This window comes from Linepithema humile, chromosome 3, assembly GCF_040581485.1.
Source record: "Linepithema humile isolate Giens D197 chromosome 3, Lhum_UNIL_v1.0, whole genome shotgun sequence".
Classification (NCBI taxonomy): domain Eukaryota; kingdom Metazoa; phylum Arthropoda; class Insecta; order Hymenoptera; family Formicidae; genus Linepithema; species Linepithema humile.
Genome location: NC_090130.1, coordinates 14,205,514 through 14,224,681, shown reverse-complemented (window position 1 = coordinate 14,224,681; position 19,168 = coordinate 14,205,514). Strand labels below are relative to the sequence as shown.

General features: G+C 31.9%; 1 protein-coding gene across 1 annotated transcript; it reads right to left on the bottom strand.

Annotated features, from left to right (window-relative positions):
- Positions 1–13,447: 13,447 nt before the first annotated feature.
- LOC136998825 (uncharacterized) lies at positions 13,448–18,109 on the bottom strand. The gene is made up of 9 exons (XM_067352081.1): positions 18,104–18,109; positions 17,697–17,805; positions 16,874–16,953; positions 16,170–16,710; positions 15,907–16,097; positions 15,373–15,405; positions 14,672–14,810; positions 14,390–14,549; positions 13,448–14,152 (listed from the first exon to the last, which is right to left on the bottom strand). Exons 4-9 carry the CDS (start codon positions 16,314–16,316, stop codon positions 13,911–13,913), a joined length of 912 nt encoding a protein of 303 aa, XP_067208182.1. The 5' UTR covers positions 16,317–16,710; positions 16,874–16,953; positions 17,697–17,805; positions 18,104–18,109; the 3' UTR covers positions 13,448–13,910.
- Between the last annotated feature and the right edge of the window lie 1,059 nt (positions 18,110–19,168).

Sequence of the window (19,168 nt, the reverse complement as noted above, 5' to 3'; positions counted from 1 at the left end):
TGTGGCTGTAGCTCGGATACAATCAACTTTTTATCGGCATTGAAAGTAGATGTTATTCTTTTACCGACATTGAAAATGGATGCAGCTCTTTCATCGACACTGAAAATAAACATGACTTTTTTATCGGCATGGAAAATGGACGTGGCTATTTAGTTCCTAAGCCGGCCAAAAATGGACGTGCGTCACTAGCGTACGGCCTAGAGAAAGCGTCGTACGGAAAACGGCAGCGTAGCCTCTTTCAGGTTTCTCTCTGATAGTACCTTAGTTTTCGCTGAGCCTCTCTACATTATCACAAATCTTTTCGGTTCTAACCGTCGGTAGCGCTCAAGATCTATAGAGAGAAGGTTACCTCAGTAAAACCGGTTGAGGGCGAGGGACGATGAAGTAAGGGGGAGCTAGAAACAGCTTGATGGCGAGGAGCGATGAAGGAAGGGAGGAGCTAGAAACAGCTTGATGGCAAGGGGCGATGAAGGAAGGGGAGATCATGATGATCTCATCGACAAACAGTAGCTGTCTGAGATAGCTTCTGTTCGCCGATGAGATCATCATTGCCCCTCTTGCCGCTCGCCCCTCTCTGCATTTGCCCCTCTTGCCGCTTGTCCCTCTCTGCATTTGCCCCTCTTGCCGCTCGTCCCTTTTTGCGCATGAGGTAACCTTCTCTCTATAGATCTTGGGTAGCGCCATTAAGTTCTATAACGTACTGGAGCGAGCCTTCCTATCCCGAACAAAGAAAACTGCGTCCGCGATTTAGAAAAGAACACATATAGCAATGTGAGGATTTCTGTCTCTTTTTACGTTATGCTGAGAACATACGCTGGACAAGGAAGACTAGCCTCACGTAAATCTATCTGTCTTTTTCGACCGATGGAGACATCCCCACTCCTGAAAGGCTCGCTCCAGTATGTTATAGAACTCAATGGGTAGCGCTCTCTTCTCCGCTAGGGACTTTCGTCCGGGTAGGTTGCTACTAGAGTCCTATATGGCTGCGTTCCGAAATTTACTGTCAGTACTGAAAATCTACAATATACGTAACGTAAATTATAGATTTCCTGTAGCGGGATTCTGATAACCTTAAGGCCAAATTCCCACTGAGCGCATCACGCGTCGGCGTCATCCGTCGTGTCACGAATTAACCAATCAAAATATCCCATTTTATGCGCGCGGCAAATGATGCAATAAAATGGGATGTCTTGATTGGTTAATTCGTGACGCGATGGATAACGCGACGCGTGACACGCTCAGTGGGAATTCGGCCTAACGAGTGTGGTTATGGTATCGTTGCGCAGGTTTTTTGTATTATGTAATAGCTGCGCAACGATATCATAACGACATCGTTAGGATTACGAATCCCGCTACAGTACTGGCAGTAAATTTCGGAACGTTGCCTGTATCGTTACGCTCAGAGAAGCGCGACCGGTGTTACGAATAGTGTATTGATCAACACAAACAGCAGCCATTTAAAAACCCAGGCTGTTCTGAAATCAGAGAGAAGACTGAGAGTGGACATGCCCGCATTTTTCGTGTTTCTGTGGGCTAGCGCCTCTATGTGCACAAAACGTGCACATTGAACTACGTAGCCAATGTCCACGAATCCCGTAGGTAATGTCCACAATCTTTTGAGTCTCTTCCGTGCTATGTCCACGACTTTTTGGTTCCGATATGTGCTATATCTACAAAGTGTCGGTAATGCATACTTGTAAAACATGATTATGTATATCAATCAGATTTGAAATATAAATACACACGTATTGTAAATACATGTATTGTAGCATTTATTTTTGCATTTACAGTTTATTTAGCAAAAGATCAGTTATTTTCAATAACCTGTGTAATTTGAAAATGTACATTTAAATTATTTTAATAAATTACTTCTATAATTTTGTGTGTGTGTGTGTGTGTGTGTGTGTGTGTGTGTGTGTGCGTGCGCGTGTGTAAATAAAATGTTGCATTTTTGTCAATATTTAAAGAGATGATAAACTCTTATAGATATTTCATACAATAATGACCAATAACTTATTTTGAATAGTAAAAGCCAGGGTTGGGCGTTTACACGTAAACTATAATAGATGTAAAAATACATATTAAACACGAATGCAAGCTAGACAGTAAAAATAATCTTTTTATTTATAATTTGAGAGGATTATAGTCATGAACTGCCGCAAGCAAGTGTGCACCGCACAAAGTTTCATTTAACAATTAAGTTTTAAAATCTAATTCTATATTCTTAACACTACACATACACAAAATTTTGTGCGCTTGTTCTGGAAGACTTTAATTTTTTCTAAAACAAATATTTTATATCAATTGAAAAAAACCGTGTCATAAAACTTGAAACTATATTGGTCGGATCGAATACTTGTTTATTTTTTAAAATATGACTACCCTAAAAATTGCTCTTTTTAAAAATTGTGTATTTACCAATCCTTTATAAATCAGATATTGTCAAAAATTATTTAAAAAATGTTATTTATAAAAGATTGATAAATAAAAATATGCAACAAAAATGAATGAAATAATGAGACAACAAAGGACTTTCAAAATTTTTTAATTTGGAAATTCATAATTTACAGTTCAATATAACAGAATCGTAAAAAACATTTGAAACATTGTGGTTTATAATTATAGAAAAGCAGGTCATAACAATTCTTTACACGATTTCACGTCACAAAATTATTCGCTCACGCTATGAACCGACTAAAACAAATGCAGTCTACTAACTTCGATGGGTATTTGTTTCTGATTGTTGCTTAAGATAGTCAGTATAACAGAAAAGCATTCAGTAAGCATCGATTTCCATTTATAACTTCTCGTTTCAATAATTCATTATCATGGGCAGAAAAAGCAAAGAAACAAATCTTGAAGTTAGGAAATTAATTATTTTTTATTGAAAAAATAGTAAATCTTTAAGAGAAATTGGAAGTATTGTTTGTAAAAGTTATTTGACGGTGCGATACGTTATTAAACGATACGAAGAAGAAGGACAAATAGAAAATAAAACAGGCCGTGATAGAAAGAAATTATTAAATTCCTCAGAAGAGCGTTTGTAGTTAGGAAAGTTAAAGAAAATCCGAAGATAAGTGCTCCCCAAATAAACTCACTTCTTCAAAATTTCTCTAAAAAAGAAGTTTCCCACGAAACAGTTCGAAGAGTACTACGGAAAAAATTCGCAAACATTCTATTACAAGCAAAACTGAGTTGCAAAATAGATTACAAAAGGAATGGTAAAAAATAGACAGCGATTATTTGAAAAAAATAGTAGGATCGATGCCAAAAAAACTTGCCGAAGCTATAAAACAAAAAGGGTATCCCACTAAGTATAAATTTTATTAAAATAATAATTTCTACAAAATAAGCGAATAATTTTGTGACGTGGAAACGTGTAAAGAATTGTTATTGTAAAGAATTGTTATGTTTTTCTGTAATTATAAACCACAATGTTCCAAATTTTTTTACAATTCTGTTATATTAAACTGTAAATTATGTATTTCCAAATTAAATAATTTCAAAAAGTCCTTTGTTGTCTCATTATTTCATTCATCTTTGTTGCATTCTCGACTGAGCGAATAATTTTGTGACTCACAGTATATACAGGGTGATTCAGAACAACCCAGGTGTCCTTGCACAGACGTATTCCTGAGTTAATTCTGAGACGATTTTTCCTTTACAAAAATTTTGTCCGCAACTTATTTTTCAAGTTATAAAAGAAAAAAGTTATCAAATCACGGGACGAATACAGAAGATAAGCAGGAGCGGCGCAACTTTATTCGACACGGGTGATTACGGGACGCACGTTGCGATCAAACACACGTGATGAAACACGCGCGTAATTACATGTATTACGTAATTGCATGTAGTGTGTACTTTTTTCTTAATAAAAGTAAGCGAAATATGATTATTCGGCAGTGATTAATAGTAATGAATCGATTTATAAATCATTCATTTACGTGAGTAAATTCGATACGTGATACGAAAAAAAATGTATGTCTTATAAATCTCGGTATGGATTTGTTGCATGTCAAGTGCTGTGTGAATTTTTATTGCTTATCCCCGGTAAAATTATTCATCTGTCAAACAGAATAAAGACGTCGAATTTGTAAAAGGTAAGTGAGTGAGCGAGAGAGAGAGAGAGAGAGAGAGAGAGAGAGTGTGTGTGTGTGTGTGTGTGTGTGTGTGTGTGTGTATGGCGCGTGTTTCATCACGTGTGTTTGATCGCAACGTGCGTCTCGTAATCACCCGTGTCGAATGGAGTTGCGCCGCTCCTGCCTATCTTCTGTATTCGTCCCGTGATTTGATAACTTTTTTCTTTTATAACTTGAAAAATAAGCTGCGGACAAAATTTTTGTAAAGGAAAAATCGTCTCAGAATTAACTCAGGAATACGTCTGTGCAAGGACACCTGGGTTGTTCTGAATCACCCTGTATATATCATCGACCTGAGAGTCCTGAGAGAGATTATAGTTTTATAAAACAATCTCCTAGCACAGTTCTTGGAATTTGTTGAACATTTCTGCCGATTTCCGCGGTATACGCCTTCTTTCTTCTCCACACCGCGCTCGCTGCAGCCGCTAGGCTGCTATCTTCAGTGGAGCGGACCTACTGGAAAAACCACTTTTAAAAAAACGCGTCAGCATTAGTACCTCATGGGTGACGTGGAAATCTATTAAAATATTTTCACTTAATAAATTTAATAATAAATTTATTTTTAATAAATTTTAATAAATTTTTTAAAATTTTAATAAATAGGGAGAAGAATCCACTCATAATTAAATAGTGCCGCTCCTAACGCTCGGCGGCGTTGACCCTAGCGGCTGCAGCAAGCGCGGTATGGAGACAAAAAAAGGGGTATACCGAGGAAATCGGCTGAAATGTTCAACAAATTCCGAGCACTGTCCTAGCAAAACAAGTAAACAGCGAGCATCTCGGTAAAAATTGAGATAAATACGCTACGCTCATAGTCAGTGTGCAACGGAAAGTCTGTGTGTTATCGTGCAGCTTCGTTTCACATTTCTCATTTTGCAATATTATCGTTTTATAAAATATCGTTTTTATATTTTCTTTTATTTCTGTTTAATTGTTATTTAATTTGGGTGGAGTTCCGATTAGCGGAACCCTCCGATTTTTTTGAAACTCCACTATTTTATGTAGTTTGGCGCGCTGATTACGAATATGATAATGAAAATTGCCGACTAGGTCATTTTCAAGGTCAAAACAAAGTCAGAAAAAGTGAAAAAATATTACTTTTTTGAGATTATTTCGAGAAATATTGACGTAACAAACAAATGTTTCAAATAAAAGTTGCAGTTCTTGTAAAAATACATTATTTATGTTCTATGCATTTTTTGTGTAAAACTGATAATTTTCGAGAAAATTGACGTTAAAGATTAAAAACTTTGGTAAACAGGTAGGGGTGGTTCGGGGGGACGAAAAAAGGAGGGTTGGGGGGGGGGCAGAAGGCGCAGGCGGGGAGGGGGGTGCAGGGGGGAGAGGCTCTGCCCCTCCCCCCGCCTATTACATGGCTAGTCTATATAGCACTATTATAGAAGTTTAAAATAACTTTCAAACACAATATGCTCTTCACCTTGCGTAGGGGTCTTGCTAATCTTTTTAGTATTTAATATTTTTAGTATATTGTAGACTCATACTTTTAGTAAGGCGAAGATTTAATTCATATAAACTTTCTGCGCGCACCTTGCGTTGGGGTCTTGCTAATCTTTTCAGTATCTAGTATTTTTAGTATATTGTAGATTCATTAGATTTTTAGGAAGACAAAGATTTAATAAATATACATAAATTGTATACGCACACACGCCGCTACATTCTTGAACGGCATGCGCATGCAAGCTAAGGCCTACCTGTTTACCAAAGTTTTTAATCTTTAACGTCAATTTTCTCGAAAATTATCAGTTTTACACAAAAAATGCATAGAACATAAATAATGTATTTTTACAAGAACTACAACTTTTATTTGAAACATTTGTTTGTTACGTCAATATTTATTGAAATAATGTTAAAAAAGTAATATTTTTTTAGTTTTTTAATGTTTTGACCTTGAAATGACCTTGTCGGCGATTTTCATTATCATATTCGTAATCAACGTGCAAAAATACAAAAAATAGTGTAGTTTCAAAAAAATCGGAGGGTTCTGCTAATCGGAACTTTATCCTTTAATTTATATAGTTTTTTAGTTTTATATTTTAAAAGTTTATGAAACATATTTAACATTTATTAAATAAAGTATAATAAATAATCAGTGGACAATGGAAACAATTTATGATAAATGTGCTTATAAAAACTGTCGTAACGGACAATATACTACAGGTTCACATTTATTTAGATTTCCATCAAAGCAAGATGCAAGACAAAAATTATGGATACGCAACAGTGGTAAGTTTTGTTTATAAGTTAATTTTTAAAAGCATACTTTTGCATATTTTTGAAATCGTGTTTATAAAAATAAGAAATGTTTCTTTAAATGATATAAATATATCCAATGATAATGTGTTGATGTATACATATTTAACAGCAAAATTAAAGCATCACCCGTTCTGCCTTCCAAATTTCAAGAGAATTTATAACTTCGTCAAAAGTAGGCATAATAAAATGTTCTGAAAAGCATTTTACAACTTGAAAGCTTTACTTTTGAGATCGGTATTTTAGTAAATGACGTATTGATTTTTTACAAAGCTACATCAAATATAAATAGAAATGCGTTAAATTTTAAAATTTTTTACTTTGAGAAGTTCCAATGCGTGATTTATAAATCGCATACAAATGCGGTTTACATTATTTGAAAGCGTGAATCTTTACCTTTAATTTATTCGTTTGAACGTTGTGCAATTTTTTCAACAAATTATTCAATGTTAAAGTAAAAAAAATCATTTTTGCTTCAATATTAACACTTTCAAAAGCTATAAACCGCATTTGTGTGCGATTTTTAATTTATGTCATGGAACTTTGCAAAGTTCATACAAAAATTTTGAAATTTAACGCATTTTGCATTCTTTATTTGTATCCGTATAGTTTCGTAAAAAATCAATAACTTGTTTAATAAAGTACCAATCTGAAAAGTAAAGATTTCAAATTTAAAATTTGAATATGAAATATTTCATTATGATCATTTTTGACAAAGTTACACTCTTTCAAAATTTGCCTATTTTTAGAGAGCAGAATGAGTAATACTTTAATTTTGCTGTCGAATGTATAAGTAAAAGTAGCAATCTTAAATTACTTTACAAAATGATTTAAAAATGATACTCTTAATTCGAGTTTTGATATCTTGTGGAGCAAAGTTATTTCATATTTGATTTTTAATAGACTAAAGAACGTATTACGAATTTATGGATAAAATAAATTAAGACTTTTGTTATTCTGATATTTTCCTGGTAATTATATATTGCGCAATAGAGAGATGATCTCGGCATCTTTCGCGCATCAATATGTATTTTAGTGCTTGCTGAATATGTAAAGATTTCACAAAAAATTAAACTTTTTGATATAAGAAGTTTATAAAAAAAACATTAAAGAATAGTTAAATAAAGTACAATATAAGCGCGTGCGGATAAGATCAGCGGGATTTCGAGCCCAAGCACATCTCACGCACACACGAAACGCTGTACCTGTGTGACGCGCGCTCGGCTAAAAATAAGTTCAGCGGGTCGACCGAGCGTAACAGATAGATAGAATTGACGGCCCGGATCAAAGAATTCGCCCAGCGCTTGAAATCCTGTAAAAGTATTGTCCAAACGTCCCAGAGCATAAAAATTTTGAAAGTCGCAACATTAATTTTTTTAAATATAGACTTGTAGAGATCGACGAGACGGAACTTTTTTCTATTTGCAGTTTTTTTGTTCGATGCTTATTTTTAATAATAAAAATAAAAAACTGAAAAATTTTTATCCCCCAAATTCAATAAGATTTTAAGATATAAATCGTCGTAATTTAATCAAATTTTATTAAAATTGTTTGAAATTTGGTATACGCATGCAGTATAGTCTAGCGATGTCTACAAAAAAATAAAGAAGCTGAAAATCGCCTATTGTTTAATAATAATTAATTGCAAATTGAGGCCAATCGGTAACCACGTTTTTTTAGTTTCGCCGACAAAAAGTATCGAGGGAATTTGAAATTTATAACAACTTCCAGTGATACATTTGTTCCTCACTACTGAAGGAAGATTTCTGGAAATTTTCAGATTGATTCATTGAAAATTTGCGGAAATATGCATTTTATAAGAAAACATGCGACACCGGCAATGATAGCTTTGTGAGCGCTGAGCACTATCAGGCAGCGTACTCACCGTTCGGATTTCCAGGACTCGATTTTATAATGATTTTTTAATGGTTATACATTTGAACAATCGCTCACTTCCCACGAAATATCAAAATGATGAACTATTATTTATACGGTTTCTTAATTAAATACTTTTATTATTATTATTTCGAAATATTTCACATACACTCTAGAGACGCGGTTTTTAGGACGATAGTAATTTAACAAATAACAATAGTTAAAGTTGTAAAAAATTATTATAAAATCGAGTCCTGGAAAACCGAACGACGAGTACGCTGCCTGATGGTGCTCAGCGCTCACGAAGCTATCATTGCTGGCGTCGCATGTTTTCTTATAAAATGCATATTTCCGCAAATTTTCAATGAATCGATCTGAAAATTTCCAGAAATCTTCCTTCAGTGGTGAGAAACAAATGTATCACTGGAAGTTGTTCTAAATTTCAAGTTCCTTCGATATTTTTTGTCGGCGAAACTAAAAAAACATGGTTACCGATTGGCCTCAATTTGCAATTAATTATTATTAAACAATAGGCGATTTTTAGCTTCTTTATTGTTTTGTAGGCATCGCTAGACTATACTGCATGCGTATACCAAATTTCAAACAATTTCAATAAAATTTGGCCAAATTACGACGATTTATATCTTAAAATCTTATTGAATTTGGGGATAAAAATTTTTCAGTTTTTTATTTTTATTATTAAAAATAAGCATCAAACAAAAAACTGCAAAAAGAAAAAAGTTCCGTCTCGTCGTTCTCTACAAGTCTATATTTAAAAAAAAATTAATTTTGCGACTTTCAAAATTTTCATGCTCTGAGACGTTTAGACAATACTTTTACACGATTTGAGCGCAGAGCGAGTTCTTTGATCCGCGCCCTCAATTATTATCTCATTTATTATTTAAAAATAAAATAATTATGTTTTGAAAGTACTTTCAAAATATTTACTATTTGTCAATCGTTTTTCATTACTTTATTTTAGGGAATATTAAATTAGAAAAATGGACTGTCAATTCATTTCGTCGTGCTGGTCTGTGTGCAGATCATTTAATGCTAACTCATTTAAGGGAGAAGGCAAGAAAACATTAAAACGCGATGCTGTGCCAATTTGATTTAATGATTTGATAAATTTAGAAGAAAAATCTGAGGCAGCTATGGAAATAGGAGAGATGCAAAGAGCAAAAAAAGAACAAAATCAAATAAAAGAAATGGAAGAAGTAGGAAATACATATAATAACGCAATTGCAGGAACATCATTTAATATCGATCATAATGATAAAATAAATAAGCAATTATTAGATCGATTCAAACAAACTTATCTTCCAGCAAAATTAAATTTTGACAAATTATTAGAAGAGGAAGATATTACAGAATGGATGCATTTAGAACCTGTAAGATATGAAAACATTGATAAGTGTGATCTGTTAATGACAAAATTGTGAAAAAGAATATAATCCAGAAAAGATAATTAAAAGTTTAAAACGTGAAAATATTCGTTTGCGGCAGACTATAAAGCGTTTAAAATTGCGTTTACAACGTCGCCAAGTACCTAAGAAAAAAATAAATTAAAAAAATAACAAAAAGAAAATACAAAATTTAATTAATGAACAAAATCTGCATCCCGTTGCAAAAGCAATGATTAATTAACAACTCCATACTCCACATGCGGCATATACAGAGAAAGAAAAAATTCTTTTGAAACAGCTTTTTATTCGGCATCTGCATTGCGTCGTTTACGAAAGGTAGGTTGCAATTTTCCTGCAGCACGAACTATTAGAAGATGGCACGAAGAATTTAATATAATGCCAGGATTTTGTGATGTTATATTCCGCAAATTGTAGGAAAAAATTTCAAAGTTGCCTGTAGAATAAAGAGTTTGTGCTTTAAAATGGGATGAAATGTATATAAAATCATATGAAGAATACTCATTTAGTCTGGATCAAATAGAAGGTCTCGTTGATCTTGGGCCTTTAGGAAGGAAAAGTGAAAGGACAAAATGCGTATTTGTATTTTGTGTGGATAGTATAAATGCGCTTCATCCATGGCGTCAACCGCTAGCATATTTTCTCCCAGGAAAATGTATGAAAGCGGAAGAAATAGTGATTTTAATGAAAGAATGCTTAGATAGATTGAGCAAAACGGGTGCTGATGTACGACTTATAACGTGCGATCAAGGTCCATCTAATCAAAGCGTTTATGCTCAATTTGGTGTGCACTCAGATAAGACATATTTTATACATAATGAAAAAAAATATTACGCATTATTTGATTTTCCACATTTGGTAAAAAGATTGGCAAGCTTGTTAAGAAAACATAAATATTTGTATTGCGATGGAAAAATAATAGCATCATATTCCGATTATGAAATAACATGGTCTATTGATTAAGTATGTACTGATAGGAATTATTAGAAAGAAAGGAAGAGAGCAAAAATATTAGGGCGCGAGTGGCTAAACCGGGAAAGCTTCCCGGCCCAGCCACTCGCGCCCTGATATTTTTTCTCTCTTCCTTTCTTTCTAATAATTCCTATCAGTACATACTAATTCTCCATATGTGAGAACAATGTACTAAAATTTTCATACACTTTAAGTATCTCGAACCAGAAATCGGTGTACAAAGTTAACTGTCTCACGTAGACTAATAAATTAATTTTTTTTTTTTAAATTAAAATTCCGCACTAACATCCCGCGACGGCTCTCAATGCCCTTCTATTATATTATGTAATAGCTATCATTTGAGCCTTTCCTTTATATGTGTTAGATTATTAATTAAAAATGTATATCTTTGTTCATTTTACATTATATCGTAATTTTTCGTAAATTGTACTCTAAAATTCAAGATTACAATTTGCACACTTTCTTGTGACGGTTCATAACTATAGTCTTCTCAAATTATAGATGAAAAGATTGTTTTTACTGTTTAGCTTGCATTCGTGCATCTATTATAGTTTACGTGTAAACGCCCAACCCTGGCTTTTACTATTCAAAATAAGTTATTGGTCATTACTGTATGAAATATCTATAAGAGTTTATCATCTCTTTAAATATTGACAAAAATGCAACATTTTATTTACACACGCTCACACACACACACACACACACACACACACACACACACACACACACACACACACACACAAAATTATAGAAGTAATTTATTAAAATAATTTAAATGTACATTTTCAAATTACACAGGTTATTGAAAATAACTGATCTTTTGCTAAATAAACTATAAATGCAAAAATAAATGCTACAATACATGTATTTACAATACGTGTGTATTTATATTTCAAATCTGATTGATATATATAATCATGTTTTACAAGTATGCATTACCGACACTTTGTAGATATAGCACATATCGGAACCAAAAAGTCGTGGACATAGCACGGAAGAGACTCAAAAGATCGTGGACATTACCTACGGGATTCGTGGACATTGGCTACGTAGTTCAATGTGCACGTTTTGTGCACATAGAGGCGCTAGCCCACAGAACACGAAAAATGCGGGCATGTCCACTCTCAGTCTTCTCTCTGCTGAAATTCACTGTCAGTACTGCAAATCTATAGTTTACGCTACATATATTATAGATTTTCAGTACTGACAGTGTATATCGGAACGCACCCCCCAGTGGGCGATATTATTGTTCACATTCTATATCAACAGATATGTTATGTGTAAGTTAATTTTATTTGCATATAATAATATACATTTATACACCGGCACATAAAAATATTGTTTTTTTTTTTAGTGTTACTTATTTTATTTTCCGCAGGTCAAGATAAACTAGTCTCTCACTGACATTCATCCACTTAATTAATTAATGTATTTCTTTGTTTATTCATCTCTTCCTTTATTTTCTTTCTTTATTAACCAGTTCAGTGGTAGATTTTTTCGAAGAGTTTGTGTCAAAAGTGGTAAGAGTCAAAAGTTAAAATATCGAAAAACGGTGAAACACAGGTTCAAAGTTTTCGAAAAAGCTACTTTTCGGAATAGATGTGGATCGTCCCCCACGCCCTGGGGGGGGGAGGGGGGGGGGGTAGAATAAGGGTGAAAAATATTAAATTAAATGGCACTAGGACGAATGGGAACTTATTTGAAAGAGCTTTCCAAGACGAGAACAATGATTTTTGAAAATGTTTACTACGATCTTCCAATCAAAAGTTATGAGGTCTGTTCTTTATAGCTGAACTGGCTGTACTAGTTCAGAGTTTATCTTTTTCCCTCCACATTGGAAGGAGAAAGATAAACTCTGAACTAGTGCAGCCAGTTCAGCTATAAAAAAAACAGACCTTAGATCGTGTAAACTAAAATATGGGGGGTCGTTAAAATATTTAACCAGCTAATGATGGAGGCGAAAAAGAATTCTTTATTTCGACATTTGAAGAAAGCTTTCGTGTACCAAGTACTATACGAATATGCTAGAAATTATTGGTTTATTATTATAATTATTTAAACAATTAATAGTCGCTATATTGGATCCGCCATTTTTAATTTTGCAATTTTGACATCAGATTTGAATTCAGCAGCCCAAAAAACCTTACAATATCAAGTTTTATGCAAATCTGTTGAAAATTATTAGAGTTATTTAAAAATGTACATATACCCAGATAGCCAAATGTTCTGATTTTGCAATCATGTTGTCGACAACCGTTACAGCAACTAATTTTGGAAAGCTAGGGACAAGGTGCGACAACATTATGCTTATCGAGTTGAACTCACATGATTTCTAATTCTAAGAACAACAAATTAATGGCAACATGTTAACACCGATATGTTATGTGCAAATAAAAAATTCGACAGCAACATGACGACAACTCGTTGTCATCAATTTGTTATCCTCGATTGACAGCACTTTGATAACATTAACGGCAATTTTACAGGATTTTTATCTTCAATGAACACAAGCTAACAGTAAGACAATATCAATGTTATACTTTTTCATTTAATAATGTAACTAATAACTAATATATATATTTATGTACACTCAACAACAGAAATGGCTCAACACAAGAATTTATATATATGCATAAATTCATGCGTTGTGGCATTTTTGTTGTTGAGTGTACATATAAATATATATATTAATTACATTATTAAGTGAAATAGTGTATCATCGATATTGTGTTACTGTTAGCTTGTGTTTAATAAATATATGTATAATTTTAATTTAAAAAATTTTATTTTTTTTTTTAAATACATTTAATACGTTTTATTTTTTATTTTTTTTTACAAATAATAGATAGTTATAAATAAGCAATACAATATTTTTTTTTTAGTTTTGAAAGTACAACTGTACAGTACTCAGCGTCGTGCCGTACGTTTTCTTAAAGAAGTTAATCGTCTCAAACTTCAGCAACTGTGCTCTATATATCGCTCGCGAACACAATAGCAGGGAAATGGAACAGATCAGTATAACGAGTAAATTCAATAAAGTTCTAAGCGCAGATTCAATGCGATTGTCCGTAATATATCGGGTATAGCCTTTGCACTGCAGTTTTCTGACCTTGGCGTCCAGCGAGAGCAACATTTGTCCGTCAAAATCACGGTTATCGAAATCAATCTTGACGTTAAAGTGATAACAATCGGGAGGCAGCTGAGCACAGTAGTTTTGATAGTATAATAATTAATTATTTTCTAGATCATTTGCATCGTCTGTATTATCGATTGCATTGTCTTCTACTATTTCGCCAAACAAGTTGTTATCTGCTGCATGTCGCAATCTCTGTCGTTGTCCTCTTCCTCTTTCGCTCATTTTTTTTGTTACATTGCGATTTCTTTGTTTTCCAAAACGTACTGCCTCTCCTACTTCTCGGAAAAATTCGTCACGCAATGGTTTTCCAAAATGTGAATTCCTGCATACAGCATCTGTAAATTAGAAATAACATTAATTCGCAATTTATTGTATAAAATAAAATATTCTGTATATATTTTAGACAAGATAACTTTTTTCTAATATAGAGTCTATGTATGTATAAATGTGTGTGCGTAATAAAATGTATGTTTTAAAAGATTAATCAATGCAAGCAATCAAATTACAATTTATTTTTTATAACAACTTAATACTATACATGCAATACATTATATTAAGCCAAAAAAACTTACCATATATTGCTTTAATTAATTTAGTTTCAAACAATGGAAGATTTCCGCGCTCTCCCCAAGCTGAGTAATGTTGAATTGCATCATCAGTTATTGCCTCTTTCATGCAATATTTTATTGCATCGTGTAGAGTAAAGCCGCCTACAAAATGTAAATACTCGACCTGAAATAAAATCAATTGTAAATTAGAAAAAAAATTTTTATATTAGTTTTGTTATTATTACAGAAAATTTATATTTTTGTTTTGTAATTATTCCATGTTTTATAAATTTGTGGAAAATTTACCCCATTTTCGTATTCTTCATCTGTAATATTATTGAAATCTTCCACTTGTTGAATCGATTGCAGCGGAAATGAAGATGGCTTAAAAGGCATAATGTTTATTCGTTTGCGTAATAATTTGTCTAATTTTTCATTTATAGTTCTGTAAACATAGTGTATAATAATTATTTGATATTTTACATATAGTGCTTATTTCATAATTTACAATATATAGAATGTTTTTAAACCACCAAGTAATCCTTTAATAACTTTATAAATTAATATAAAATGTAATATAAAAATTGTCAAAACTATAATAGTTTTTCTACTAGAAATAATTATATTTCATGAATGACAAGGCGGAAGTTTCGCGTACTAAGGCACGGCGCAATGACAAATGACATAAATGTTGATATTTAAATATTAAATAAATATAGGATATTTTTATCATTTTCAATCCTTATTTGTAAAATATAACAATTTTCCGTTTAAAAACTATTACTATTCGATATTTTTATATTAAAATTATTAATTATTGTTTTAGAATTTCCTAAAGATTCAACCATCAAAAGATTATCCAATAGTTTTGGAATATTGTGTACATAAAATTTTTAGAAACTTATTACAAAATTTATAATAGTTGAAGCCTTCTTTGATAAAGCATCAAATGATATTACTTATTAAATAACATCATCTCATATAATTATTTTCAAATATTTACTCACTGATAATGTTTATTCATTTCCTCGCGTAGAAATCTAAAACAATTTAAAAATAAATATTACAATTATAAATGTGAACGTAATTGTTTATAATTAAAATATAAAATAATTATTACAAACAAATTTTTTCATGAGCTTTTGATAGACGATACTATAAATAATACGTGTAATATAAAAATAAACATTTTTATTTAAAAAAAAATTAATCCTGTTTATTATTTCTGTCACTTTTTGATAGTATTTAATATTATATCAATTATATTTTTTATATTACGCAATTTTTTTATTAAATTCTTACTGAAAAAATAATAAGAGCTAATTAAAAGATTGACTTCAAAACTGATTAAAAAGCCCTTTAAAAGTAAAAAAAAATGTATTTTAAAAACAAAATAAACTTACTAAAAGTCTTCTTTTGAAATAACATTATCCAACTTTTTGTACAGACTATAACATGAAAATTTTTAAATTACATTATTTGTATATAAAACATTTATTATATATAATTGCATGCTTTAAATGTGTATAATAATTACATACCCTACTTCTTTATCTCGTGATCTATTTTCTGCTTGGTTCTGATCGTGATTGTATCCTGCTTGGCTCTGACAGAAATTGTATTCTGTTTGGTTCTCATGAAGATTGCGTTCTACTTCACTGTGATTGTATCCTACTTGGCTTTGATCAAGATTGTTGTTCTCGTAAGTAAATATTAGTCGAAAAGGTTGTTCCTGTTATATAAAATATTTATTTTAAAAATTTGAATTTTACTTAAACTGTTTATTAAAATTGTAATATTATACCTGGTAATAGGGTACTTCATATCGCTGAGTTTGAGAAGAACGTTTATGGAAAGAAGTTGGAACAGATTTTTCGTTAGAAATGCTATTAGTATGAGACTCATACGGATATGAATTTGCAGCGGAACGAGGGAAAGATGTAGTTTCCATTGTATACTTATTACAACTTGATGAACTGCTTCGTGTTAATAATTCAGTATACGTCTTTTCATGCACTACATTATTATCTAAATATTGTTCATAAGTAACATTTGGCAGTCTATCTACTTGCAAAACTAGATTTAGATTTGGATTTAATCGTAAAGAACTATTAAAGATTGCAGGAGACGCATGTTCAATGAAGACATTGTCTCTTCTGGCTTCGTTTTCCTTATTATTGCTTAGTTCTTTTCTTATTTGATTAATATCATTTGCAATTTCAATAGTTTGTTCTGATTGATTATTTTTATACTTTCGAATTCTTTTAATCGATTTCTCTTTATCTGACGATGAAGTGGTCACATATTTTTTAGGCCGTACAATCGGACGAGAAGGATGACCTAAGCTATAAATAAAAATTTTCTTTATTATAATTAAACGTTACTTACTATTATTTTACGATAAATTATTTTATTTTATTAAAAAAATACATTAATATTGTTAATCAACATTAAATATCATTAATATATTGAAGATGTAAACCAATATGGATGTATGTATGTATTTACCGTTTTGATAGTCCTGTTCGATGCGTATTTAATATGAAATTAGCACGTTTCCGAGGCCTCTTTTGAATTTCTTTTTCGCTCTTATTGTCCATTTTGACAGCAATATATGCAACCATTAAATACATTAATATGTCTAAAACAACTTAAAAAAGTACGTAAAATTCATCCTAAAATAAAGTACTGTAGAAGTATGCAGTTTGTAACACATATAAACTATACGTCGAAAAATGAAAACAATATTAACAATCAAATCCTGCATGCAAAGATCATATAAAGATGTCTCCAAATACGTCCAAATAAGTACATCAATGTACTATACAAATGCATCATAAAGAAAATGTTAGAAAATAAAACAAGGAAACTTAAACTATAAGAAACAAAAGAAAGAAAAAAGAATACACAAAATAATGGTACATATTACGATTATAGAAGAATCGAAACAATATATTTTCTATCCATAGGCTCATTAGTCTCAATAATACTAGGATCTGAACCCTCACCATCGTTAATTGCCCAACATGGTGTCAAATAACATTTAGCCTTCACTTCATTAAACAATACATAGAAACAAACATAGAAACAATATTAAAATTATTACACAATCCAGAACATTTTAATACACCGATTAAGGAAGAAGAGATACCAACGTCATAAAAATCTTCGACGATTCCAAATTTTGTAATTACTAAATAATGTAAACTTCTCTTTTCTAAAATATTATGTATAATACACACTGATGAATCACAAAAAACACAACACCTAAAGAGTCGACATTTATAAAGATGTACTTATTCCGTAACTTTTTATATTGAGAAATACCAACTTCAGAAAATTCCAAAGGCAAAGGTCCCTCATTATGTTTTCCAAAAAATTTAATCTTATCAGCATCACATACTGGTTTAAGTTTTTCTTGTCTTTCCCTCTCGGATTGCCTATAGAAAAATTGTTGGAGAGGACGATGAGGTTTTCTATAATACTTTCTAAAAAACGAAATATTATTTTCAAAAGGAAAGGCTGAAAAAGAATCAAGAGGACCTAGCCGTTCTACATCTTTTGTTAAATGTAGCAATGCATGAACATTATATGAGAGGAAAGTGTGTTCATAAAATTCAGAAGACTTTTTCACAAATGTTTCAAGAGCAAGTTTTCCAAAAAGTAAGAATGTTTGCGAAATTGCTGGGTGACACAGTGCACGTATTGCTGCATGCAAAAGTAGAAAATGCATATAACCTTGCTTTTCCATAATATTTTCCAAAACTATTGGCCCAGTATACAAAAGAAATTGACGACCTTCAGACGCTTTATAATCCTTATAATCAAACAATGATCTCGGTTTTCTTGCAAATTCTCGTGGACAATACGAAGCAAGATGTTGAAGTCTTTTTGAAATTATATCTTGATTTTGACCACATAATTTCATTTTTTTCCCATATTTCCCAGTAACCCATGCAGTCAACAACTTTTTGACGACACCTATACAAATCAAATGCATATATTCAAAGGGTACTTGTGAAACCATACCCATTGATAAATGATTTAGTGGACTTGGTCCTTTGTAATGATCTTCATCAATGAGTTGAGCATATTCATCATCCGTTCGTAAATGATGATTTGTGCCTATAAAGATTATTTGATCTTTGTATCGAGTACCAACAACTTTACATTTGGAACACGGATTACTAGAAGTATGTCCAAAATGATTTAATATCCATGAACGTGCAGGTGCATCTGCAATGAAAGCTCGCAATATTACTGGAATTTGTTTTTGAAGAAAGAAAATACCATTATCAACAACTTGCAGTACATCTTCTATGAACTAATTAAGAAAAAGATCAACACTATATGGTTTTTTTGGCCCTTTATATATTCCTACAACTTCAGGTGTAGAATTAGCAATGTTACTTATGGAACATTGAATCGGCCAAATTTGCATATTGCCCGATTTATTCAATTTGGCCCCGTCAGTACTCCAATCTACTTGAAGTACATCTGGAATTAAGTTTGGTTGTGTCTTTTGTAAAATTCTAAGAAGAGCCTTTGCGAATCCTATATGTAAATATTCACCAGGCTTAATTTTAGATATGATAGGGCCTTTGCGCGGAGTGTGTAATAATGTCCGTGAATCTTTTGGAAGATATGAAAGACATGGTAGTGATCGTAATGTTTTTAAAATAATATTGCCTTGTGTGTGTGTAAGATTGCCTTGTATAAAAGCTTCTGCAAGAGATGTTTGAAACACATGAAAATTATTAATTTTTGTATTTGAATTGCAATCACTTTCAGGTAAAATGTTCC

Excerpts from the sequence above, each read along its gene's own strand:
- LOC136998825 (XM_067352081.1), bottom strand. The coding sequence starts at position 16,316 with ATGGAAACTACATCTTTCCCTCGTTCCGCTGCAAATTCATATCCGTAT. Across the intron at positions 14,811-15,372 it reads GAAATGAATAAACATTATCA|AACTATAAATGAAAAATTAG; the intron begins GTGAGTAAATAT and ends CTATGTTTACAG. Across the intron at positions 14,550-14,671 it reads ATGAAGAATACGAAAATGGG|GTCGAGTATTTACATTTTGT; the intron begins GTAAATTTTCCA and ends ATTTTATTTCAG.